Source organism: Thamnophis sirtalis, unplaced genomic scaffold, assembly GCF_051295495.1.
Source record: "Thamnophis sirtalis isolate CommonGarterSnake01/CBP01778 unplaced genomic scaffold, rThaSir2_p1.2 scaffold_7, whole genome shotgun sequence".
Lineage (NCBI taxonomy): Eukaryota > Metazoa > Chordata > Lepidosauria > Squamata > Natricidae > Thamnophis > Thamnophis sirtalis.
Window position 1 is genome coordinate 6,368,970 of NW_028261387.1, and position 27,272 is coordinate 6,396,241.

At 43.9% G+C, this 27,272-nt stretch overlaps 1 protein-coding gene across 1 annotated transcript in view; it reads left to right on the plus strand.

The window, feature by feature from the left end:
• The first annotated feature begins 1,691 nt into the window (after positions 1-1,691).
• DBT (dihydrolipoamide branched chain transacylase E2) overlaps positions 1,692-27,272 on the plus strand; it is a 29,792-nt gene continuing 4,211 nt past the window's right edge. The window contains exons 1-8 of the mRNA XM_087719239.1: positions 1,692-1,765; positions 11,418-11,541; positions 14,956-15,031; positions 16,879-17,060; positions 19,550-19,677; positions 21,758-21,998; positions 24,739-24,905; positions 25,223-25,300. Coding sequence (XP_087575365.1) covers positions 1,715-1,765; positions 11,418-11,541; positions 14,956-15,031; positions 16,879-17,060; positions 19,550-19,677; positions 21,758-21,998; positions 24,739-24,905; positions 25,223-25,300 — 1,047 coding nt within the window. The 5' untranslated portion in view covers positions 1,692-1,714. The remainder of the gene's footprint in view (positions 1,766-11,417; positions 11,542-14,955; positions 15,032-16,878; positions 17,061-19,549; positions 19,678-21,757; positions 21,999-24,738; positions 24,906-25,222; positions 25,301-27,272) is intronic.

Consider the following 27,272-nt stretch of genomic DNA (forward strand, 5'->3'; position numbering starts at 1 on the left):
TTTCCTTATTATTTTCCTGAATGCATTTAAGTGTCTCTTCAAGCACAGCTCGACTAAATCATTACGCGTGGCATTGGCTTCTCAATCCCCATTGAGGTCTGCTGAATGACTGCACAAATCGGGAAAAGACATCGGGCGTGATAACACTGTGGCTGACAACTATGTGTGTGTGTATAGGTAGGTAGGTAGGTAGGTAGATGATAGATAGATATAGATAGATAGATATGGATACAGATATAGATATATAGATGAGATAGAGATGATAGATAGATAGATTATATATATATATATATATATATATATATATATATATATATATATATATATATATATATATATATATATATATATATATATATATATATATATATATATATATATATATGAGATAGATAGATAGAGAGAGAGAGAGAGAGAGAGAGAGAGAGAGAGAGAGAGAGAGAGAGAGATACAGAACACACACAGATTAGAAAGATAATTGATAGACAGATTCATACAGAGAGAGAGAGAGAGGTAGATAGATAGATGATAGATAGATAGAGATAGATAGATAGATATAGATATAGATATATAGATGAGATAGAGATAGATAGATAGATAGATATAGATAGATAGATAGATGAGAGAGAGAGAGAGATACAGAACGCACACAGATTAGAAAGATAATTGATAGACAGATTCATACAGAGAGATAGAGGTAGATAGATAGATTGATAGATGATAGATAGATAGATAGATAGATATAGATAGAGAACGCACACGGATTAGAATGATAATTGATAGACAGATTCACACAGAGAGATAGAGGTAGAGGTAGATAGATAGATTAGAGATAGATAGATAGAGATAGATAGATAGATAGATAGATAGATAGATAGGTAGATAACACACATAGATTAGAAAGATAATTGATAGACAGATTCACACAGAGAGATATAGATATAGATAGATAGATATAGATATAGATAGATAGAGATAGATAGATAGAGAACGCACACAGATTAAAAAGATAATTGATAGACACGTACACACAGAGAGAGATCACATAGGTAATTGATAGATAACATAGAGATTAGATAATTGATAGACAGATAGATACACATACAGACAGAAGGGCGGGGTAGGTAAGTAAGTAAAGATAGGCAGGTAGAGAGATAGACACTGCCTCTAAGGATACGGACTAAGAAACCTGTGTAGCCTGAAAGCTTGCATCCGTTTTATCACATTGTGTATGTGAGATATATATTCATACACATGCGGAGGGAGAGAAAGACGGCGTATGTATGTGCATGCAGAGAAATAGACACCTCTCTCTAGGCGACTTCACGGGCAGCAAAGCGACGCCTCGCTCGGTGAAACCTGATCTCCCACCAGGTGAAAGTTGGACCCATCCCTGTTCATTGCCCTTGAGTCCCACGAGACTTGATTATATCGTCAAGCTTGGGGGAATCTCATGAGAACGGTGAGATAATGAGATGACTCCGTTGGCTGTCAACGCTGATAAATACATTCTTGTTGTTATTTTTTTAACAAAAACCTGGTTATTGAGGGTTGATTTGTTTTTAGAAAGCAAAGCCACACAAGTCATTCATTTTAACCAAAGAAGGCAGCTCCTCGCGTTCTGATTGGTCAGCGGGAGGAAAAGGCGCGATGCGATTGGCTGATCAAGGGGAGGAGTGGGAAAGGCGTGGGGAAAGTATCTTTCCGGGAGAAGATGGCGGCAACGATCGCATTCAGGAGCAGCTGCAGAGCAGCCGGGCGTTTGGTAAGGAGAAGCGAGCGGTGGGAGAGCTGAAAAAAATGTGAGAAGGGGGTACAGGAGACGCTTCGTGGGTCCTGCTTGTTTCCATGTTTCTCTAGAGAAAACTGAAAGTACAGCATCTACTTCAGTGTTTCTCAACCTTGGCGACTTGAAGTCCCGTGGACTTCAACTCCCAGAATCCCCCAGCCAGCTATGCTATGCTATGCTGGCTGGGGGATTCTGGGAGTTGAAGTCCACGGGACTTCAAGTCGCCAAGGTTGAGAAACACTGATCTACTTGATCCTCTGCCTACTTAACATGAATCGTTGGCCCTGGTCTTTGCGAGATTGCTTTATATCAGTGTTTCTCAACCTTGGCAACTTGAAGATGTCTGGACTTCAACTCCCAAAATTCCCCAGCCAGCGAATGCTGGCTGGGGAATTCTGGGAGTTGAAGTCCGGACATCTTCAAGTTGCCAAGGTTGAGAAACACTGCTTTATATGTATTTATTAAGAATTAGCGACCCAGTCAGCACAATGAAAGAGGACTGCCAACTATCCACGGTTTGTGGCCTCTTTACCGTATTCGTCCTTCCAGAAATAAGCCTCGATGCATTGCACAAATATAAGGGTCTTTGTGATTTGATATTCCATCCTGCTAATTTCTGTCGTTTTAGTGCTAGCAAACCTGTAAAACATTTCTATCTTCTATATAGAATTCTATATCCATGCAGTTTTTAAAGTTGCACAGTTTTCATTCATGGCTGAAATGTTTCCCAACAGCTGCTGGCCTGGAATAATGCAGATTCTTCCCTTCCATGTCACAGATGTGTTAGTTGAAGACACTTTGTCAGAGCTTTTGAAGCAGTTCAGAAGCAGCCCTGGGACTGTCCAGTTCCCCTGTTAGCATTTTTGAGAGCTGATAATTCTTTTTTGATCTTGAAACTAAAGCAAAACTGGTTTTCTTTTTGCAACATGCAGTATTGGTTTGGTTTGGTTTATTGGATTTATATGCCGCCCTTCTCCCAAGGACTCAGGGCGGCGTACAACATTAAAAAAACCCACATATTACAAAAGTTAAAAAGAATTAAATAGAATATCCCAAACAAACCCAATTAGGATTAACAATAACATTTTTTTAAAACAAAATTGATTAAAATTAACAATGATCAATATTTTGTTTTGTTCAGGCCAGGCTGGCTTGCTGGAAAAGCCAACTTTATAGGGCGCATCGGAAGGACCCGAGGTTGGGGATTATGCGAAGTTCCGAGGGCAGCTCATTCCAGAGGGAAGGCGCTCCCACAGAGAAGGCTCTCCCCCTGGGGGGTCGCTAGCCGACACTGTCTGGCTGACGGCACCCTGAGGAGGCCAACTCTGTGGGATCTCACTGGACGGTGGGAGGCTACCGGTGGCAGTAGGTGGTCTCGCAGGTATCCTGGGCCTAAGCCATGGAGCGCTTTAAAGGTCATAATTAGTACCTTGAATCGCACCCTGAAGACAACTGGGAACCAGTGCAGGCCGCCTAAAAGGGGTGTAATATGGGAGCACCTAGGTGCCCCCATGATAACCCGCGCAGCCGCATTCTGGACCAGTTGAAGCCTCCGGGTGCTCTTCAAGGGCAGCCCCATGTAGAGAGCGTTTCAGTAGTCCAGGCGAGAAAGGACGAGGGCATGAGTGACTATGCACAGAGCATCCCGATCCAAGAAGGGGCACAACTGATGTACCGGGCGTACCAGTATTACTGAGTTTTAAGAAATCTTGTTCTTGCACAAGAGAAAAACTCACCTTGGCCACGTTTTCTGATCATAATAATACACAGGTTGTTTGTTAATGCACAGGTCTTTCAGGGATGAAGCTGGCTTTGCAACTCCCTTATAAGCAACTACTCAGGGTTCTTATTTATGTTTTGAGTAATCAGCTTCTTATCAGGAGAGTAACTTGGGAGAAGGCTGACATCTCCAGACTGACACATGTATATTCTCAGCCGTGACCCGTCAAAAGCGCGAACGTCATAAGTGTGCCGACAACACCGCGGCGCTAAAACCGCGATGTCAAAAGCGCGCCGACAACAGCGCGCCGACAGAAGTGCGATTTCATTTAAGGTAAGACTTACAGTTAGGGTTAGGGTTAGGGTTACGCTACAGCGCGCTTCTGTTGGCGCGCTTTAGGGCTAATTAGTCGCTCATTCATAGCGTAGTTTTGTCACCGCGCTTTAGACACTGCGGTTTAGTCAGGCACGCTTTTGTTGTGCGCGCATTTGTGGTGGAACCATTCTCAGCATGTTTAGATTACTGGAAGAACAGACCACAGTTGATCATTTTTACCTACTTTTGATGGACTAAACAGTAGAAACAGAACGTTGGAAAGCTCTCCAGTTCCCCAAATTTCCAATCAACATGGTTGTTTCGTTCTAGATCAGGGGTTTTCAGACCTTTTCAGACTACATAACCTATGTTGCCTATAAGCTTCCCGGTTTCTTTTTGCTGAAAGCATATTCTACTAGATGGTTTTCTGCGTGATCTAAAAACTTGAGTGTTTCTAGTTCAAATGTAAGCATACAGGATTACCTATTATAGCTGCAATTATGGCTCAGTTTCTCTGATTTACAATATCAGTTGTGTACTTCTATCTTTCAGAAGTCTACTTGTAAATAAAATTAGACAACCTGCTAGGTCACTCTTTCAGAGATATTTCCTTACCAAAACAGAGAAATGGAATGTTGACTGTTGGGCAAAAATAATGGGAGTGACTTCCAACTTTCAGCTGGCTTCCCCAATGATGTTGATTGTGGAAAGCTGGTAGGGAATGTTGGAAATCCCTTCTCTTCAGATGAACTGCCTGCTATTTTGTAGAGGGGAGGGGAAATAAAGGTAACAATGGATCATGAGCAAAACTGTACCCCCACTCCCCATCCTGGCATGTCCCCAAAGGTTGCCTCCATTCACGAAGGAAGAGAGTTCATCCGTTGGTCTTTGATACCCCACTCCCAGCCAGGGCGGCCTTGCAAACAGGCATCACTCTCTCATCCTCCTCTCACCACTCATTGCTGTTAAGACATATCACATTTTAGCCTCTGTGTCAAAGCAGTCAATTACTGCTTGCCCTGTTGGGCCTTACTACCAGCTGATTGGATGCAGGAGAATGAGGGACACAACCTTCATCTTGCAATTTGCAGGCTTCTGGGAAATGTAGTCAGAAGATAACAGTCTTTTGAAGCAGCTTCAACCTTCCAAATTCCATTCCCACTGGAGTCATGACATTCTGTAAATTAGCCTATTTGAGTTATCTTGCTTCCATAATTATACAGATTAACAGAGTTGGAAGGGGCCTCGTAGGTCATCTAATCCAACCCCCTGCCCAAGCAGGAGACCCTACATCATTTCTGACAAGTGGCTTCCAGTAACGTACAACTTCCGAAGGCAAGCTGTTTCGTTGGTTGGTTGTCCTCACTGTCAGAAAACTTATTCTTATTTCTAGGTTGAATCTCTCCTTGATCAATTTCCATGCATTGTTCCTTGTCTGGCCTTCAGGTGCTTTGGAAATGGTTGCCTTATATCTTCCAGTTTTGTCCAAATTCTAGTTACAAACAGACACGAGATTTATAGTAGTATATAGAAGAGGTTTGAGGACTATAATGGTTTACAGATCTGAAAAGGTCTGGTAGTCCTTTTGTGTGAATAAACAGGAGTTATGCAGTTCTGATTACTTTCTGTATTATGTCTTGGATTGCCAGATGCCCAATCTTGGATTATTAATTCTCTGCCTTTGAGAAAAACATTCTTGATATCAACTTCTATCCTTGAGCGACATCTTTACAAGGCTTCTTTTTATATATAATTGTGAGTTCCTTTATACCAATTTTGATTTTCATATTTGCTAGATGTAAATTAGACGTGCGCTAGGTGTAGATTGCCTGCCCAAATGACATTGAAATTCTTTTAGTCACCCTGGCTGACTTACAGTAATCTTTTTAGATAGAAGGTAACCTTGAGTTTCATATCAGAACATTAGCTGCATATCAGAACATTCAATAAACAGTTCAAAGGGACTTACAAAGCAGACATTGGTCATATCTAACCACAATCATCATATACCGTATATACTCAAGTATAAGCCGAGTTTTTCAGCCCACTTTTTGGGCTGAAAAAAGCCGCCTCGGCTTATACTCGAGTCAGTGAAAAATTTGCCCGAAATGGAGGAGAAAAAGGGGCGGGGCCATGCCGCTGGGTGACGCTCGTGAATGGCCCGGCGCCCCTGTGAGTTTCCCCTCCCTCTGTGTCAGTTTGCCGCGCACCACACCATCCCCCCTCCTCACGTTCTAATGTAATGCAGGGCTGTCTTACGATTCCCCTTCCTCCCCCTCCTGCCGCTCTGCAACGATGTCCCACCTCCTCCTTGTTATGGCAAGCAGCCACATAGCGATGTCCCACCTCCTCTGGCACAGTGATCCAATGATAGGAATCACTGTGCCGTGTGTCATAGGAGGCGAGACATCGCTCCCACGGCTGCACGGGACATCATTACCGGTAGCTGCTGCATTTCCCACCCTAGGCTTATACTCGAGTCAATAACTTTTCCAGTTTTTTGTGGTAAAATTAGGTGCCTCGGCTTATATTCGGGTCGGCCTATACTCGAGTATATACGGTGATCCTCCTCCCGATACTTTATCATCTGATTTGGGAAGATATCTCTACTTATTTTGAGCACTTTATTTATCTGAAGCTCTTATTTCATTAAGTATATATAACATGATCGCATTTTAAATTTTGTTCTATTTTAAATCAAGCAGCAGGCAAATTTCCTTCCTCCCTTTTACCAGGGGTTGTAAAAAAAATCTAATAGATACCTTTCACCCTGGCTTCGCTGATAAACAGATAAGAGCCTGTGGCCTAATGGCTAAGATCTCTGCCTAGTATGCCTAGTGTGCAATATAGCCCAGGTTCAAATCCCAGTAAGGGATTAAAAAAACACAAATATAACAAAGGCAACAGTAAAAATATTGGGTTTCTGTCGTGATGGACTCTTGTGACGAGCCGAAGGACAGATGATGGAAGCAGTTAGCTTCCTCCCATAATTGGGGCTTACCAGGGGTTGTAAAAAAAAAATCATATATATACATACATACATACATACATACATACATACATACATACATACATCATACATTATATATATATATATATATATATATATATATATATATATATATATATATATATATATATATATATATATATATATATATATATATATATATATAGTATTTGTGCTGATAAATAAATAAAGGGAGACTAGTATAGATCTATTTCAAGCTATTTAGCTCTCATCAGCTAGCCATACTCTTACTGGGATTAGAACCTGTGCTGTATGGCATCTTTAGGCATCTTTACCCTTTAGTAAGGGTATGGCTAGCTGATGAGAGCTAAATAGCTTGAAATAGATCTATACTAGTCTCCCTTTATTTATTTATCAGCACAAATACAACACAAATGTAACAAAGACAACAGTAAAAATATTGGGTTTCTGTCTGGATGGTCTCTTATGACGAGCCGATGGACAGAGAATGGAAGCAGTGAACTTCCTCCCATATTTGGGCATACCAGGGGTTGTGACTTTAAATATATACCTTTCTCCCTGGCTCAGCTGATAAGGAGAGGAACTCTGTGGCTTAATGTTTAACACATCTGCCTAAGATGCAATACAGCACAGGTTCCAATCCAAGTAAGGGTATGGCTAGCTGATGAGAGCTAAATAGCTTGAAATAAATCTATACTAGTCTCCCTTTATTTATTTATCAGCACAAATACAACATGTATGTATGTATGTATGTATGTATGTATGTATATATACCCACATACACATACATACATACATACACACACACACATATAAATAAATAAATAAAATAAATTATTTTCAAAACAAACATACAAATCCTCCTTCTTTACATACTGTAGAAAGTGTATTAGTTGGTTACAAAAGGCTTTTGTGCATTTCTTCCACCGTCATCAAATATAATTCATATTAATTCTAATATTTTAACTCAGATATTTATTATATTACCATCATCATACCTCCACTTTTATTTGACTATAATTATTTAAACGTCCTTCATCATAAAATATACCAAGATTTAATACATAAATATTTATGAAGAAGTTATCTTCCTATAGACATAGATTAGTGCCCTGTTGTTATTTTTAAAATGGAAATACGTATACAGAACAGTGGTGGTGGAGGGAATAAAAAGTTTCTTTAAATATGGTGCATTTGTTTAATAAAACATTTTATTTTTTAAAAATGCCTTTTTCTATTGTGCAGTTTTGTTTTATATTTGTATCTGTGATATTGTGAATCACCTACGAGTAATTCTGGAGACAGGCAGCACCTAAATAAAATACATTGAATGAAATTAATCCCAAGAAGCTTGCCTTATTCAAAGCAGAATGCCCGCAAGAGTACTTATTATTCTGAGAGCATTTTGGGGATAGTCCATCAAAGCTGATTGAATTTACTTACTTATAAAATGGCACACAGAACTAGTAGAGAACTGCATGTTCTGTAGTGAGATTGTATCTTTGCCAGTCTGCCTAGCCCCCCCCCCTTTCCCCAAATGCTGTTGTCATCCAAACTTAAATCTACCTTTATCTGGAGAGTGATTGTCAGCACTCCTCCATTGAATAATTAGGAAAGAAAACCACGAGACTCCATTGATAGAAATCAAGTGTACTTTTACTAATTATAAATGAACAGAAGCATAGCAAAGCGAAGACTGATTATTTAGGCGCGAAAGCAAATGATATATAGAATAAACCATTCCCCACCCCTTGGCTTCCCAGTTACAGTCCAATCATAATTCTCCCAATTGTCAGGTGTGAGATAACTTCGAAAGGTATCACCAAGATGGAATGTCGCTGCCGTTGGCCTTGGCGGGAAACCTCCTCCGCATGCGCAGTAAGACAGGCAGCAGAGACTCGAGAATCTTCCTCCAGCACAATTAGTAATCCCCTCCCAAATACCATGCTCCCCCCTTCCCGTTTCAATGGCAGCCGAAGCAGCAGCAAAGCAGAGGCTGACAGTGATCACATTTCCAAACCAAATAATGGGTTACAGCCAGGGGTGGGCTGCTGTGGGTTTGCACAGGTTTGGCCGGTCATCTAGCGAAGATTCTGCCCAATTCAATGAACCCGCAAATCCCATCCCTGGCTGCCCCCCCCCCACTCCGCCGTTCCCAGGAGTCTGCATTTTGGATGCCAGGTAAGTTCAGGGCCCACTCGGAGGCGTGGGAAGGGCAAAAAACGGGCCTCGTTCCCGGCCTCTGGAGGGCCTCTGGAGCCTGGGGGAGGCTGTTTTCACCAAGGTTCATGAACACCCTCCCCCCCCCCCCCCCCGTGGTGCAGGAGGCTGACTAGGCCTGCCCACCCAGCACTGGGCAGAGAACCCGTTGCTGTAATGTTGGAAGCCCACCCCTGATTTATAGCCACTTCTTCCTTTTTGTAATGAATAAAAATAATTGTGTGGTCTAGATCAGTGTTTCTCAACCTTGGCAACTTGAAGATGTCCGGACTTCAACTCCTAGAATTCCCCAGCCAGCGAATGCTGGCTGGGGAATTCTGGGAGTTGAAGTCCGGACATCTTCAAGTTGCCAAGGTTGAGAAACACTGGTCTAGATCAGTGGTTCTCAACCTGTAGTTCACAGAATACCCGGGGTGGAGGGGCACAATGTCATCACAGCCCCTCCCCCCCCCAAAGGCTGGAAGAAATGTTATGATTTAAATCTTAAGCCTTGGTGGTCTGTAGCCATGGTCCGTGGCCACAAAAGGTATTTAAAAGGGATCTGTGGTGAAGACAAGTTGAGAACCATTGGTCTAAACATATTCAATAAAATAAAAATAAAATGTCAAAGAAGCATTTACTGCCATAAAGATACCTGCAAGTATTGCATAGCCAATACACTAGATATGTGTTCTGACCCCCCTCATTCCACACCAAAGTACTCCAAGCCAAAGATACTTTACGGAATTTATTAATAGACAGACAGGTCCTTGGCAGCAAACCAGAACAGATAAGCCGTGGCAGCAATCCAGCCTGCCAAGCTCACAATACTGTTCTCCAACATTAGCTAATGGATTGACTTCTGCAAAAGGGGCGTGTGCACAAGCAGTCCTTTTATAGTCTGGAGAGGAGCCTAATTACCACCAGCTGAGTGCAATTACCTCCTGTAACTGCGTAATTGTTCCTTACGCCTATTAGCTTTCCAATGCCGGGCATCTAGGAACAATTCCCTTGGCTCCTCCCCACGGCTGACGTCCGGATCACACTCCCTTGTCTCCTCCCCACTGGACCAAGGTTCAGGCGCCTCCTGGTGGCCAACCAGCCTCTCTGCGCCCTGCTTGGAGTCGGAGCCCTGTCCAGGGTCCTCCACCTCCTCCAGAGCCGACTCATAGGGCCCCTCGCTGTCGGAGTCTGGTGGCAGCTCCAACGGCTCCTGCTGGGCCACAACAGATATATATCCCCTTAAACATGTTAATTAAAGGTTCATAAAGAATAGCTGCCATGTTAAGTACATTGGGATTTCTTTAATAGAAAGAATGAAACAAAGATTTTAAGTTGGCCCTGGCATCTGCAAATCTTTCTGTGTAAGATGTAGATGGCATTAATACCATATCTCTGATGAACATTGATTATAAGGTTGCTGTCCTTTCAGCACTGGAACCTTATATATGAATACATCCTAAGGTGGACCAATTTTGAAGAACAGAAATTTACTTTTGTGTCTCTACCAGATGCTGGATTTTGTGTTAGAGCAGCGGAATAGGATAGTAGCAGTGGTGGGTTTCAAAAATTGTTGGAACCTACTCTGTGGGTGTGGCCTCCTTTGTGGGAGTGGCTTGCCGCCCATGTGACCGGATGGGAGTGGCTTGCCGCCCATGTGACCAGATATGAAGATGCCGACGGCACTTGTCAGAACCACCTTAAATTACCTCACACACAGCACTGGCATGCATAAGAATATGATGTCAACTTGTTTTTTAAAAGGCATCTTTGGTTTGCGTTGAAACAACTTCAACACACGCAATGTTCTGATTGCACCACAAACGCAGTAGTCATCCTTACCTTCCACAGAGGCACTGAGTTTTATAAATATGAGCATGATAGTGTAGGATAATCCTATCCAAGGACCAGTGGTGGGTTTCAAAAAATTTTGGAACCTCTTCTGTAGGTGTGGCCTGCTTTCCGGGTCCACTGGTGGAACCTCTTCTAACCGGTTCGGTGGATTTGACGAACCGGTTCCACCGAATAGGTGCGAACTGGTAATAATCATTCTTGTGAAACAAATGCATGCCATTTGAAGAATTAAAAATCCTATACTGTGGCTGCACTTTTTTTCTTTGATAATGAAATGCAAAAAAGAATAAGAAAAATAATTTCTTTTATAACTTCTCACAAGCCCTTGATACGGCAGTAACTCCCTTTCTCTCAAAGTGAATTAAGTGTCATTAATGGTGAGAGAGATTTAAAAAAAACCCATATGGTACTTCTGCTAATTTGAGCCTCAATTTTAAAAAAAATAAGTTTTCTTTTTGTACTTCTTGCAAATTAAAAGGAGTATGTGGAGAATTAAAAAAAAATACTTTATGTTTTTACATTTTTAATTTTTTCTCCCCCTTGGCCAGCTCTGCGTTCATCAGATAAGACTACACAGTAACTTTTGCTTGCGAAAGCAAAAATACATTTCTAAGTTTGAGAAGACCTTATGGCGGTATCAACATCAGCATCGACTTTTTAGAACAACCGCTGGTAAGTTTCCTGCATGTTCAAATTAGTTAATATTTTTTTTCCCTTACATATCATTTATTCTATCCATTCCAGAGAAAGGGAGGCAACGAATGAAAGATTCAGGCTTTTGAAATCTGCATGTTTCCCAGGCTCTCAAATACAGGCGGTCCTCAACTTACAACAGTTCATTTAGTGAACCATTCAAAAGTTATAACGGCAATGAAAAAAGTGACTTATGACCATTTTAGACAATTACGACCGTTGTATTATCTCCATGGCCACGTTATCAACATTCAGATGCTTGGCAAATGGTTCTTATTAATGACTGTTGCAGTGTCCTGGGGATATGTGATCCGCTTTTATCATCTTCTGACAAGTAAGGTTAGTGGGGAATCCAAGATCACTTAATAACCATTAACTCAACAAATGCAATGATTCATATAATAACTGTGGCAAGAAGAATCTTAAAATGGGGCAAAACTCACTTACCAAAGGTTTCACTTCGCAGCATACATTTTGCCCTCAATTGTGGTCGTAACTCGAGGACTACCTGTACAATCTACTATTCGGGAGATATGAGACCCCGTGAATGCATTCAGACAATTGTTTACCATCTTTCCTTTTAATTGATCATGCAGTTCATCATGTACATCAGTGGCCTCCAACCTTGGCAACTTTAAGACCGGTGGACTTCAACTCCCAGAGTTCCTCAGCCAGCTGGCTGAGGAACTCTGGGAGTTGAAGTCCACAGGTCTTAAAGTTGCCAAGGTTGGAGGCCACTCATGTACATGACATCCAAGCCATTGATAATAGTTTTCTGTTCTGTCTCCCCCTTCTCCGCTCGTCCAAAGACGACAGGCAGACAAACTTAAAAGGAAAGAACTTTATCAGTCCTCGGCTCAGACTGGTTGCTAGCCCAAAAATAAACATAAATAAAGTCTCTGGCAAGAAGATAACAGAATGCAAAATAAAACTCTTAGAAAACAATTCACTTCTCCAAGTGTCTCCTTGAATCAGGGTTACAGAAAGCCAATCACTTCTCCAAGTGTCTCTCACAAACAAACCACGAACGATGAATGATGAATGTTGACTTCTGCAACCAGGGCGTGGCACCCTCCGTCCTTTATCACCAGAAGACGACACTAACGAGCCCCAGCTGCATTGTTAAACTTGCATCCCGACTCAACTCACAGCAAACTTCTGCTGAGTTTTCAACAGTTTGACAACAGTTTTCTATTCCCAAACTCTAGAAATTGGAGAGTTCAGAGCTCATGAGCTATTATTCCCTGATTTGGAGTAAAATCAGAAACTACTGAATAGGGGACTCTGGCTGCTTTCGTGTAAAAGGATATAAATATCGTCCAAGCCCATGTTCATTAGCCTGGTTTATAACGATAATGTATAAATGAATATAGCCCTGCCTTCGTTGGGATAAAGTCTTAGAAAATTTGTCAATAGCAATAGCAGTTAGACTTATATACCGCTTCATAGTTAGTTGTAGTTGTAGTTTATTAGTCTTGTATGCCGCCCACTCCCGAAGGACTCCGGGTGGCTTACAGTAAAAAAAGGGGTAAAGGGAATAAATAAGACAGACAACAATTTAAAAATACAACAACATTCATAGTTACCGTGGGGCTGGATATTTCAACAGCCCCCGGCCTGCCGGAGTAGCCAGGACTTAGTGGCTATACGGAAGGCCTGGAGGGTCGTAAGGGTCCGGATCTCCACGGGGAGCTCGTTCCAGAGGGTCGGAGCGACAACAGAGAAAGCTCTCCCCCGGGGGGTGGCCAGCCGACATTGACTGGCAGATGGAATCCAGAGAAGGCCTAGTCTGTGCGATCGAATCGGTCTTTGGGAGGTAATTGGCAGGAGGCGGTCTCTCAGGTACCCAGGTCCGATGCCATGAAGGGCTTTCAGCCCTCTCTAAGCGGTTTACAGAGTCAGCATATCGCCCCCAACAATCCGGGTCCTCATTTTACCCACCTCGGAAGGATGGAAGGCTGAGTCAACCCTGAGTCAAAGGAATGTCACATTTAACACGAGAGAATTTAAACTCCATAGGTTTTGATTTTCAAGTACAGGGAAAGTAGCCCAGTATGCATTTGCAGAGATAGCTTCACTTATCATTCACACAATTCTTGCTTAAAATGCCAATTAATGACTTGATTATATGCATCAACGTGCGTTCAACTCTTAGTGACCATATAGATAGATTTTCTTCATGCCATCTGTCCCTAACCTGGTCTCTTCCAATGGCGCCCCTATCACTACTATATCTGAGTTCATTTGTCTTGCTGCTGGTTGGCGCAGTGGTTAAAGGCAGCACTGCAGGCTACTTCAGCTGATTACAGTTCTGCAGTTCGGCTGTTCAAATCTCACTGTCTCAAGGTTGATTCAGCCTTCCATCCTTCCGAGGTGGGTAAAATGAGGACCCAGATTGTTGTTGGGGGCAATATGCTGACTCTGTAAACCGCTTAGAGAGGGCTGAAAGCCCTATGAAGCGGTATATAAGTCTAACTGCTATTATTCTTTTTTCCTTCCACCCTTCCCAGCATTGGAGCCTTCTCCAGAGAGCTGGATCTCCCCATAATGTGTCAGAAGAATAGCAATAGCAGTTAGACTTATATACCGCTTCATAGGGCTTTCAGCCCTCTCTAAGCGGTTTACAGAGTCAGCATATCGCCCCCAACAACAATCCGGGTCCTCATTTTACCCACCTCGGAAGGATGGAAGGCTGAGTCAACCCTGAGCCGGTGAGATTTGAACAGCCGAACTGCAGATAACAGTCAGCTGAAGTGGCCTGCAGTACTGCACCCTAACCACTGCGCCACCTCGGAAGATATGAAGATTGCAAACTCTATTTTTATGACAGTGCTGGGTCAACAAACCAAGATCACCTCCCCTTAAAACATGTTGCTTTCACCAATCCTTTGTCTACAGATAGCCTAAATATTAACATTTCCTGATTTTTTGAAGTTGAGCCTGCATTCTGTTCACATCTGCTGATGACTAGTTAGCTTCAGCTGAAGGACTTGAGAGTCAAAAATTCATGCAGACAATGAACTTCTGCATCTATTGTAATTTTCCTCTTTTCCTCTGCATTTTAGATAGAATAACAGAGTTGGAAGGGACCTTGGAGGTCTTCTAGTCCAACCCCCTGCCTAGCCAGGAAACCGTACACCACTTCAGACAAACGGTTATTCAACATCTTCTTAAAAACTTCCAGTGTTGGAGCATTCACAACTTCTGGAGACAAATTTGTTCCACTGATTAAATGTCAGGAAATTTATCCTCAGTTCTCCCCATTTTAGTTTATAAGGATTCTGATTTGACTGCCTGTAGCTTGAACTACTTCATCTCTTCTAAATTTTATTTAGTACTGCTTTTTTTAGGTATTTTCCTTTGTTTTAACCATTTCCCTCCTTTGTCTTCAAGCTTCGCATGGCCAGATTGTTCAGTTCAAGCTGTCTGATATTGGAGAAGGGATCACAGAAGTGACAGTGAAAGAGTGGTAAGTTTAAATTGTGTATCTCTTCAGACCAGTTTCCTAACTAAAAAAAAGTTTACTTTTTGAAAAGGTGAAATAGGGAAGAAAAAATATAGAGCCGAGGTGGCGCAGTGGTTAAATGCAGCACTGCAGGCTACTTCAGCTGACTGCAGTTCAGCAGTTCGGCTGTTCAAATCCCACCAGGCTCAAGGTTGACTCAGCCTTCCATCCTTCCGAGGTGGGTAAAATGAGGACCCGGATTGTTGTTGGGGGCGATATGCTGACTCTGTAAACCGCTTAGAGAGGGCTGAAAGCCCTATGAAGCGGTATATAAGTCTAACTGCTATTGCTATTGCTAAAATATTTTAATTCTAAGAAGGCGATAGAGCAGTGATGGTGAATCTTTTTCGGTCGGAATGGCCCAAGCGCACAAAAGTGCACACCCGCACCTCCAAAATGTAATGCGCAACCCACCCCCATGCATGCACGTGTGACTCCCCCTCCAGGTGCCCTGCCCCCCGTGCATGCGCAGCAGAGAACCGAAGACCAGCTGGCCAGCGGGAGGCACGCAGGCATGCGTGGCACAGCTAAACTGGGGCAATGGCTTGCGTGCCATCAGAGAGGGCATTGCGTGCTACCTCTGGCAGGTGTGCCATGGGTTCGCTATCACAGATATAGGGATAATGTCCTGTTATTAGCCATCATTGCTTTATATTTGGTGCAATCAAAGCATTGAGAATAGGGCTTATTTTTCTGTGTGAAGAAACGTCCTCATATTTTTCAGAATTTATTTCCCTGCCTTAACATCTCTGTTGAAATTATTTGGTTTATATATTACTTACTCTCTTGATTTCTGGACTCTACGTTAATAGCAATAACACTTAGACGTATATACCGCTCCATAGTGCCTTACAGCACTCCCCAAACAGTTTACAATGTTGGCATATTTCCCCCAACAATCTAGGTCCTAACCGACCTCAGAAGGATGGGAGATGAGTCAACCTTGAGCCTGTCAGGATCGAACTCCAGATTGTGGGCAAAGCTAGCCTGCAAAGCTGCATTCTAACCACTGCGCCACCAGGGCTCATGCAGTTTTCTTAACAGCCATAAGGAAATAGCTGGTTTAACTGTTTAACTGTTTATTAAATTTATAGGCCGCCCAATCCCGGAGGATTCTGGGCGGCTTACAGAAACAGAAATTTAAAAAGCTTAAAAACAGATAAAACACGACAAATTTAAAAAAGACACAACATGCACCCAATCTAAGCGGGGCTGGACCTCAATCCAGAGGTCAACAGCCCCAGGCCTGCCGGAATAGCCAGGTTTTAATAGCTTTTCGGAAGGCCATGAGAGTGGGTAGGGTCCGGATCTCTGGGGGTAGCTCATTCCACAGGGCCGGAGTGGCAACAGAGAAGGCCCTACTCCGAGGCGTCACCAGCCGGCATTGTCCAGCTGAAGGCACCCGGAGAAGGCCCATCCTGTGCAATGTTATCGGTCTTAGGGAGGTGTGCGGCAGAAGACAGTCTCGTAGATATCCGGGTCCTAGGCCATGTAGGGCTTTAAAGGTGATAACCAGCATCTTGAATCGTGCTTGGAGACCAATAGGAAGCCAGTGCAGCTCGCGGAGGATAGGTGTAGTGTGGGTGTACCTAGGTACACCCAGTATCGCTCGCGCGGCTGCATTCTGGACTAATTGTTGACTTCTTGGATGCTACTCTAGAGCTTGCTTGTGGTCTCCCATCTAAGTACCAGATTAACCTGGTTACCTTCCAGAACAGGTTGATTACCTGCTGAGATCTTACGAAAGCTATTTTTGGAGATCAGATTTATCCTTGTGGATATCACACGACTTTTCCCCCCCCTTTTTTCAGGTATGTAAAAGAAGGTGATGTTGTGTCTCAGTTTGATAGCATCTGTGAAGTACAAAGTGATAAAGCCTCGGTCACAATCAGCAGCCGTTATGATGGAATCATTAGAAAACTCCATTATGGGTTGGATGAAATTGCCCAGGTGGGGAAACCACTGGTGGATATAGAAACAGCTACTGTAAAAGGTAATATTGGTTTCTTTTCCTTGCTGAGTCAGGATGTCACCATGTAATCAACAGCGTTGAATATGATTTGTGATGTGGCCCAGCAGGTGCTGTTGGAGCTGCCACCAGACTCCGACAGTGACGGGCCCTCTGAGTCGGCTCTGGAGGATGTGGAGGACCCTGGACAGGGTTCCGACTCCGAGCAGGGCGCAGAGAGGCTGGTTGGCCACCAGGAGGCGCCTGAGCCTTGGACCAGTGGGGAGGAGACAAGGGAGAGTGAGCCGGAGTCCAGTAGTGAGTTGTTCCTGGATGCCCGGCACTGGAGAGCTAATAGGTGTCAGGAACAGTTGCGCAAGTACAGGAGGTGATTGCACTCAGCTGGTGGTCATTAGGCTCATCTCCAGACTATAAAAAGACTGCTTGTGCACACGGCCCTCTTGCAGAAGTCAACACAGGAACGAATGTTGGAGAACATTATTGTGAGCTTGGCAGGGTGGATTGCTGCCAGGGCAATCCCCTTCGGGGAAAAGGGTGGCATAGAAATTTAATAAATTCAATTCAATTCAATAATAAATTCAATTTAATAAATTCAAATTCAAATTCAATTATCTGTGCTGGATTGCTGCCAGGGCTTATCTGTGCCGGTTTGCTGCCAAGGACCTGCCTGTCTATTAATAAATTGCATAAAGTATCTTTGGCTCAGAGTGTGCTTTGGTGTGGAACGAGGGGGGTCAGAACACATATCTTATACTATTATTTTGATCAAATGTGATAGGACAATGATGGCTAACCTTTTCAACACTGAGTGCCGAAACTGGAGCGCATGTGCTGGAGCACCAGAACTCGGAAGAGAGTAGCTGGCCAATGCGCTTGCGCGTGGCGGCTAGCTGCTCTCTTCTGGGTTCAGCGGGTTCGGACAAAGACCAGCTGGCTGGCATGCATGCACGCAGAGGAACTCAGAAGAGCACCTGCCCGCCGCATGCATGCACCCTGGACCAGCTGGGCGGTACGCATGCGCACGACAGAACCCGGAATAGAGTTGCTGGTCGGTGCACTTGCGCGTGGCGGCCACCTGCTCTTCCGGGTCCAATCATGCGCATGCCTGCCAGCCAGCTGCTCTCTTCCGGGTTCAGTGTGCACACATGCGCGTATTGGATCTTGGAAGACCACCTGCCCGCCGCTGGACCAGCTGGCCAGTACACATGCGTGCAACCGAAACCAGAAGAATAGTTGGCAATGGTGCATATGCCCACAGAGAGGGCTCTGCGTGCCACCCGCGTGCCATAGGTTTGCAATCATGGTGATAGGGGCTTCCTTTTTCTTCATACAGCTCAGTCCTGACTTTCTTTCCTTCTTTTTGTGAAGTGGGCCAAAGGCTAGAAGCTCCTGCGTTCTTACATTATTGTTCTGACCCTCCTCGTCCTACACCAAAGCACGCCGAGAAAAAGATACTTGAAAGATTTATTAACAAAGAGACTAGACCTTGGCAGCAATCCAGCACAGACTGACCTTGGCAGCAATCCAGCCTGCCAAGAGAGCCACGATAGCTTTTCCAGCTCTAGTAAATACGTTGACTCCTGCGAGGAGCGTGTGGAAAGCCATTCCTTTTATAGTCTTGAGAGGAGCCTAATTACCACCAGCTGAGTTCAATTATCTCCTGTAACTGCGCAACTGTTCTTTACGCCTATTAGCCCTCCGTTGCTGGGCATCCAGGACCAACTCCCTTGTCTCCTCCCCACTGCTCCAATGCATGACGTCAGGATCACACTCCTTGGTCTCCTCCCCACTGCTCCAAGGCTTGACTTCGGGAGCACGCTCCCTTTGGCTCTCACCGCTGCTCCTGGCCTCAGGCGCCTTCTTGTGACCAACCAGCCTCTCTGCGCCCTGCTCGGAGTCGGAACCCTGTCCAGGGTCCTCCACATCCTCCAGAGCCGACTCATAGGGCCCCTCGCTGTCGGAGTCTGGTGGCAGCTCCAACGGCTCCTGCTGGGCCACAACACATTATTATAACAATGTAATGTCGCCTGTTGAAACCACATAGTTGTTAAAGGTAGTAAGTGAATCTGGCGTCCCTATTGATTTTGCTTGTCAGAAGGTCACAAAAGGTTGATCACATGACCCCAGGACATTGCAACTCTCATAAATATGAACCAGTTGCCAAGCATCCAAATTTTGACCATATGACCAAGGAGATGCTACAGCGGTCGTAAGTGTGAAAAATGGTCGTAAGTCACTTTTTTCAAAGCCGTTGTAACTTCAAAACAGCTAAATGAATAGTTGTAAGTTGAGGATTATTTGTACTTAATATTATTTACTCTTCCTATTTTCTCTAGAACAACAATCCTGTGAGGTGGGTTGGGCTGAGAGGGGGGTGACTGGCCCAAAGTTACCCAACTAGCTCTCATGCCTAAGGTGGGACTAGAACTCCCGGCACCTGGCCCCTTTATCACTATACAGAACTGGTTCCACTTCACTTAATCCACATTGTTCATTTTGGGTCCAATCTGCAGCTGTAACTCCTGAAGAAGATGTGGTTGAAACCCCAGCCGTGTTCAGTGAAGAACAGATGCACCAGCAAATCAAAGGCCATAAGACTTTAGTAACCCCTGCTGTTCGCCGCCTTGCTATGGAAAACAATGTAGGTTTTGCTTTTAAATTACTGAATCAAGGGTTCTTGCAGTTGATGTACCATTTGTATTGTAAATATGCGTGACCCGTCAAAACCGGGGTCCACTAAAGCGCGCCCGATTAAAGCGCGTACCTGACGTCATCAGCAGCGTGACAAATACGACCGCGGAGAAAAAAGGGTGCTTTAAAAAGCGCTTTTAAAGCAAGCCGATTCACATAAAGGTAAGGGTTAGGGTTAGGGTTAGGGTTAGGTTAAGGGTTAGGGTTAGGTTTAGGGTTACGTTAAGCGTTAGGGTTAGGTTTAGGGTTAGGTTAAGGGTTAGGTATAGGGTTAGGTTTAGGGTTAGGTTTAGGGTTAGGTTTGGGGTGGTTAGGTTTAGATTTACGCGTTAATTTTAAGTTTACCGCTCACAGCGTGCTGCTTTCGTCGCGCTGTGATGACGTCACGTACGCGCTTTCGTCGAGCGCGCTTTAGTCTACCGCGGTTTTGTGGTGGAACCGTAAATATGTAGCACGTGTACATTTACCTACATGCCAAAATCATCACTGATTGGAGAAACTAACTATAAACTTTTAAGATTTGGTAATTACGGTAACTACCGAGGGCTGCTCCGGCCCTCTGGAACGAAATCCCCGTGGAGATTCGGACCCTCACCACCCTCCAGGCTTTCTGCACAGCCTTAAAAACCTGGCTGTTCCAACAGGCCTGGGGCTGATGAGTTCCTGTCCCCGCTCGAATGGTGTGGCTGTGGATTGTTTTTAAAATTGTGATGTTATGTTGTCCGTTGTCTTTCTTTCTTTTTTTCCCCTTCTGTTTGTACACCCCACCCCACCCCGATTTGGTTGTGAGACACCCTGAGTCCCTCTGGGAAAAGAGCGGCATAGAAATACAATAAAATCGAAATCGAATTGAAATCGGTATTTTTTGGAGTATAAGACACACCTTTTTCCCTAAAAAAAGAGGGTGAAAATCTGGATGTTGTTTTATACACTGAATACAGCATTTTGGCCTACCAAAACCCCGCCCCCTTTGCAAAAATGGACGTCCAGAGGGTTTGGGAGGCTTGCAAAGGGCTCCTGAGGGCTGGGGAGGGCCGTTTTTGCCCCAGCCCCCAAGAGCACTCTACAAGCCTCCCAAAGCCTGCATGCCCTTTTTTTTTTGTTTGGCAAAAAAACAGCAAAAAATGGGGCGTTTCTTGCTCATTTTTGGGTCTCTCCAGCCCCCAGGAGCACTCTACAAGCCTCCCAAAACTCTGCGCGAGGCGTGCAGAGGGTTTGGAAAGCCTGCAGAATGCAAAAACTTTAAAAAACAAATTACCTCTTCAAAATCGTGGTGCGTCTTATACTCCGGTGCATCTTATAATCCGAAAAAATATGGTACTTTATAAATGAAAGGTTTTGCTCCATAAGTGATCCAATCATATGCTTGCCTCTTTAAAAGCCCTGGTCTACTGCAGTGGTGGGATTAATTTTTTTTTTTTTACTACGGGTTCTGTGGGCGCGGTGTGGTGGGTTCACTGACAAAAGCGCGCCTGACAAAAGCGCGCCCGATGAAACCGCGGCGAGAAAACCGCGAGTTCTGAACCGTGCCGACGAATGAGCGCAGAAACGCGTGAACAATAGGTGCCGACAGAAGTGCGCTTTAAACCTAAACCTAACCGTGAACCTAACCCTAACCCTGAACCTAACCCTAACCCTAAACCTAACCCTGAACCTTAACCTAAACCTAAACCTAACCCTGAACCTAAACCTAACCCTGAACCTAACCCTTACCTTAACTTAAATCACGCTTCTGTCGGCGCACTGTTGTCGGCGTGCTGTTGTAGGTGTGTTGATGACGTGGTTTTCGCGCCATGGTTTCATCGGCGCACTTTTGTCGTGCGCGCATTTGTCGGGTCACGGCATGGTGGACATGTCAGGGGAAGGATACTGTAAAATCCCCATCCCTTCCCCACTCCACTAACCTGCTTTCCAGCTCCGTTCTGTGCAGGGCAACAGAAGAAGACCCAGCCGATCAGCTGGGACTGGTTATGAGGTTCAACTGGGATGGCTACATCACTATGAATTGTTGGCTGTCCTGTGTCTTTCAGATAAAGCTGAGTGAAGTTGTTGGAACGGGGAAAGACAACCGTATTCTCAAAGAAGACATTCTTAACTACTTAGCCAAGCAGACTGGAGCAATTTTACCTCCGTCACCAAAGCCTGAGATCACTGCACCTTCCTCAAAACCAGATCTTGCTGAAGACACATCAAAAGAGAAAGCTGCAGGAATTGTAACGCCACTTTCTAAACCCATAATCCCAGCGAAAGATCGAACAATGGCCTTATCTGGTAAAGAGTAGGGAAAAGTAATTTTAATAGCGTGTGTGAAACACTTATAAAATGACAACTACAAAATGCTATTGCTACATTTGTGATCTGGGGCATTCCACACCTGTCTCTTTTATGTTGAGGTGTTATTGTCAGAATTGTAGTAGAACCACTAAAATAGGTGTTCATATCCTCTCTAGCTGTTGATATTGATTGGGTGAGTTTTCCTGACAATCAGTATTGTTTTCAGAAATGTGGTGAAACTTCACTGATCCACACCAACAATTAGAGAGAATCCAAGCAATGTTTATTAGTTCCAAAACTAGCAGATTACAATGGGCCGTTAGTCTCTTGCACCCAAATGAGCCCAAGAGCAAGAAGTATAAAGTTACATAGATCTTCTAAAGAATGTTGATTGAGGGCACTTCAAACATAGGTTAGTGTTGTGGCCCAGCAGGAGCCATTGGAGCTGCCACCAGACTCTGACAGCGAGGGGCCCTATGAGTCGGCTCTGGAGGATGTGGGGGACCCTGGATAGGGTTCTGACTCTGAGCAGGGCACAGAGAGACTGGTTGGCCACCAGGTGGCGCCTGAGCCTTGGACCAGTGGGGAGGAGACAAGGGAGAGTGATCCAGAAACCACCTGTGAGTTGTTCCGGGATGCACGCCATCGAAGGGCATCAGGAACAACTACGTAATTACAGGAGATAATTACGCTCAGCTGATGCTCATTAAGCTCCTCTTCAGATTATAAAAGAGACTGCTTGTGCCACGCCCTTCTTGCAGAAGTCAACGTTAAGGACTAACGAGAAACAAACTTGGCAGGCTGGATTGCTGCCAGAGTTTGTTTGCATTGCTGCCAAGGTTTGTAGGACTTGCTGCCAAAGTGCTTATCTCTTTGTTGATTTGGCTTTCAGCCAACGAGAGTCTGGACTTATTAAAAAACATTCTCATTGACGTTTGTCTCGGCTTTCGTTCCTGGACGGAGGAGGGGGGGGGTCAGAACAGGTTAGTAAGCCACCCCAATTGAAAGAATTGGTTAACAATTAATAAGCAAACGAAGCAACTACAAAAGTAAACCTGGGCATTTTTCATGGTGCAGAAATATTACAGGCACAGACTTTGGAAGATAGCATAGTAGCTTTGATATATTGCTTGTTCCAAGATACTAATTATTGTTCTAACTATAGAATCCATTATAAACTTATAGGCACAAAGTGGCACAGTAAATAAGTTTCCATTCTTAAAAAGTATTATATGAGAAATATAGAAACAGATATATAGATATAGATATAGATAGATGCATAGTATCTATACTATAGTGCTAAAAGTAAGCACGTGATTCAGTGGTGGGTTGCAGGTGGTACGCCCCGGTACGGGCGTACCAGTGCCTGCCCGGAGCACCGGGAATCATTCCTGTACGGTGCTCCAGAGGGCCCGCCTGCCCGCCCAACCTCCTTAGCTGTATTTGAGCTCTTTGGTGCTTCCGCACAGGTTTATAGAGTGCCCGGCGCCTGCGCGACGCTCCGCCGAGCAGCTGGAGCGTTGCAGAGGCGTCACAAGAGGTAAGGATGCATGCATGCACGTGCTGCGCATGTTCATGTGGACGCCCGGTCCTGTTGCACCGTACCGGTTGCAACGGGAACCGGAACCCACCACTGACATGATTACATAATTACACATCAATCTAAGTTCCAGATTTCCCCTCAATAAATACAGAAATGCAGCCGGTAGTTCGGTCTAATAAATTGAATCTGGGTCCTGATAAATGTACAGATTGCAATGCAGATCATTGTTTTAGGAAAATGAATGTTGAACCTGATCAAGATTGCTAACTAGCCCCGTGGTTTTTTGTTTTTTATCTCTTAGATTGTTTTTCGGAATTATTTCTCAAATTTAGAAGCCTACATTTTTCTATGTAATTTTACGGAATTAGTTGGATTAATTTCCTGATTCCTAGAAAATTGAGTAACTTCTGGGGATTCCTGGATTGCAGTAATAATATCTTAGTGTCCAACATTCTAATTTTGCTAGAGAACAACCTTCTGTTGCAACAAGACTGGGTGTTATATTATTCATTTTAACTGCTTCTGCCTAACTCACTGGTGGTGTTGTAGAGTCTGAAGGACTCAACTATAATTTCAGGCCATGAAAGCTATCATACAGAGTTATGAGAAGTATAAAATGCAGGGACACACAGACTTCCTAAAAATATCACACCCAAATCCTGATGACTTTCCATAGCTATTGACTGTCTCCGTTGAATGCAATAGATAAAAACATCTTTAGCAAAGTTGATTCTACAGGATTCCTCTTAGATAACTGACACTTCCTTAAGCATACAGTTTTAGCAGTTAGACTTATATACCGCTTCATAGGGCTTTCAGCCCTCTCTAAGCGGTTTACAGAGTCAGCATATTGCCCCCAACAACAATCTGGGTCCTCATTTTACCCACCTCGGAAGGATGGAAGGCTGAGTCAACCCTGAGCCGGTGAGATTCGAACAGCTGAACTGCAGAACTGCAGTCAGCTGAAGTAGCCTGCAGTGCTGCATTTAACCACTGCGCCACCTCGGCTCAGTTTCCCCCCAGATTTTCTCATACATCTGATTGGATAATTATAATATTGCGTAACTTATTTTTTCTAACCAATGGTTGAAAAGAGACTTTTGAAAAAAACAAAACTAACTTATTTTTTCCCCCAATAGCAAAACAACAAGAGCATCACTAATGGTAAATGGTTTCCCTTCTCTGTTTTTTTAGGATTTCAGAAGGCAATGGTGAAAACTATGAATGCTGCTTTGAAAATTCCTCACTTCGGTTATTGCGATGAGGTTGACCTCACTCAGCTCATCCAGCTGAGAGAAGACTTGAAACCTTTCGCAAAAGATCGGGGGATCAAACTCACTTTTATGCCCTTCTTTTTAAAGGTGAGTTAAAGGTTGGTTCCACTAGCCATATATTGTGGCACAGGATTATCAAATATGTCAGGAAACATTCTAGTCCCTTGATTTTTTTTCATGATGTTGACTAACATGAGTTTGATGAACATCTCAAGGTACAAAGGTTGTCAGAAAGAAGAATGCTGGAAAATACCCTTCTCATACTAAAAGTTAGCAGTCAAGGAGCTAATGTCATACATTTTTATTTTCTCTGTTTCTTTTTTTCCCCCTCTCCCTCTCATACACATACGGACTTCAAAATTGTATAAATTATAGTGTAATGCATTTTTTTATATGTTTAACAGGCTGCTTCTCTAGCCTTATTACATTATCCCGTTCTCAATGCTTCCGTGGATGAAAACTGCCAAAACATCACATACAAGGTTTGTATATGATTTAAAAAGTAGTTTCTTAATACCTCCTCAATCGGTCCAGCTTTGTTTAATTTTCAGTAAAGGTACATTTCAATGTATCCTGCAGATAGAAAATAAAACACTGAAAGGTTCCAGGTCTTTTTTTCTGCAGCCTCATTGCTAGGAGTATTGTCTCTATTTTAATACTCAACGAAAGCTTATCCTTCCGGCTGGATTCTCAGAAAGAGACGAGGCACTGCGTGGATTCAATATGAGAACAGTAATTTTGCACGAGTCTGCCACTTAATTGTTCTGGCCTTATTTCTTTTCCGGGGTGTGTGTGTGTGTGTGTATTTGAAAGCCTCTTGGAGCCTCTGATTCAAGAGGACATCGGGGAAATGTTGACTAAAATAATTTATCTTACAAGGAATATACTCTTAATGGAAATGTGACCTTTCTATTGTGCTACTTATATCTAGTAATAACCTTTGGTATAATTATCAAGACGGTGCAAGTTTAAAGGAAAAAAGCTGATTTGGGGGTTCCACCACAAAACCGCGGTCGACTAAAGCGCGCTCGACGAAACCGCGTACCTGACGTCATCACAGCGCGACGAAAAAAGCACATTGTGAGCGCTAAAGCTAAAATTACCACCTAAACCTAACCCCCCGAAACCTAACCCTAAACCTAACCCTAAACCTAACCCTTAACCTAACGCTAAACCTAACGCTAACCCTTAACCTAACCATAAACCTAACGCTAACGCTTAACCTAACGCTAAACCTAACGCTAACCCTTAACCTAACCCTAAACCTAACGCTAACGCTTAACCTAACCCTAACCCTAACCCTAACCCTTAACCTAACCCTAAACCTAACCCTAAACCTAACCCTAAACCTAACCCTAAACCTAACCCTTACCTTAACGTGAATCGGCTTGCTTTCAAAGTGCTTTTTAAAGCACCCTTTTTTCTCCGCGGTCACTGTTGTCGCGCTGCTGATGACATCAGGTACACGCTTTAATCGGGCGCACTTTAGTGGACCGCGGTTTTGTCGTGCCACGGTTCTGGGAGCTCACGGGGGTATGCGTGTAAGCCCTAGTGGCCCCTTTTTAAATCAAACACATCTTTCTTGGAGTCACTTGACAGATGCAGAGGCCAGCAGGGTAATCTTGAGAAAAGTCACAGCTTCTTGATGGAGTTGCTGACAGGTAGTTGCGAGCACTCCAATATTCTTGAAATCGCTTTTTTTTTCTGTTAAGTTTGTAAGTAAGTTTGTAAGTTTAATTTTATTTATAGGCTGCCCAATCCCGAAGGACTCCGGGCAGCTTACAGAAGGGGAAAGTAAGAAAATAAAAAATAAAAATAAAAAGACAAGTTAAAACAACACAAATACATTCATTTCAGTCGGGGCTGGACCTCAACAATGAGGTCGACAGCCCCAGGCCTGCCAGAAAAGCCAGGTCTTGACAGCTTAAAATCTCGATTGTCTCACAGATAATCCTTCACTTATGAACAGTCACTTAGCAAACATTCAAAGTTATGTCGGCTCTGCCTTGGAGCTACTTATGACCTAGATTCAAAGTTTGGATGGTTGCCCAACCCGCCACCTCCATGGTCACTTGACCACTTCCAGGCCGCCACAATATAGTCATATTTACAGCTGTTTATACATTTACAGCTAAGGGATATTCACAGCTGAGGGACGTGGTGGCTCGGTGGCTAAGAGGCTGAGTTGGTCTATCAGAAAGGTTCAGCAGTTTCGCGGTTCGAAGCTCTAGCACCGCATAACGGAGTGGGCTCCCGTTACCTGTCCCAGCTTCTGCCAACCTAGCGGTTTGAAAGCACGTAAAAATGCAAGTAGAAAAATAGGAAGCACCTTTGGTGGGAAGGGAACAGCGTTCCGCGCACCTTTGGCATTTAGTCATGCTCGCCACATGACCACGGAGACATCTTCACAGCTGAGGGACGTGGCGGAGAAGGCTCTCCCGGGCTCTCCCGGGG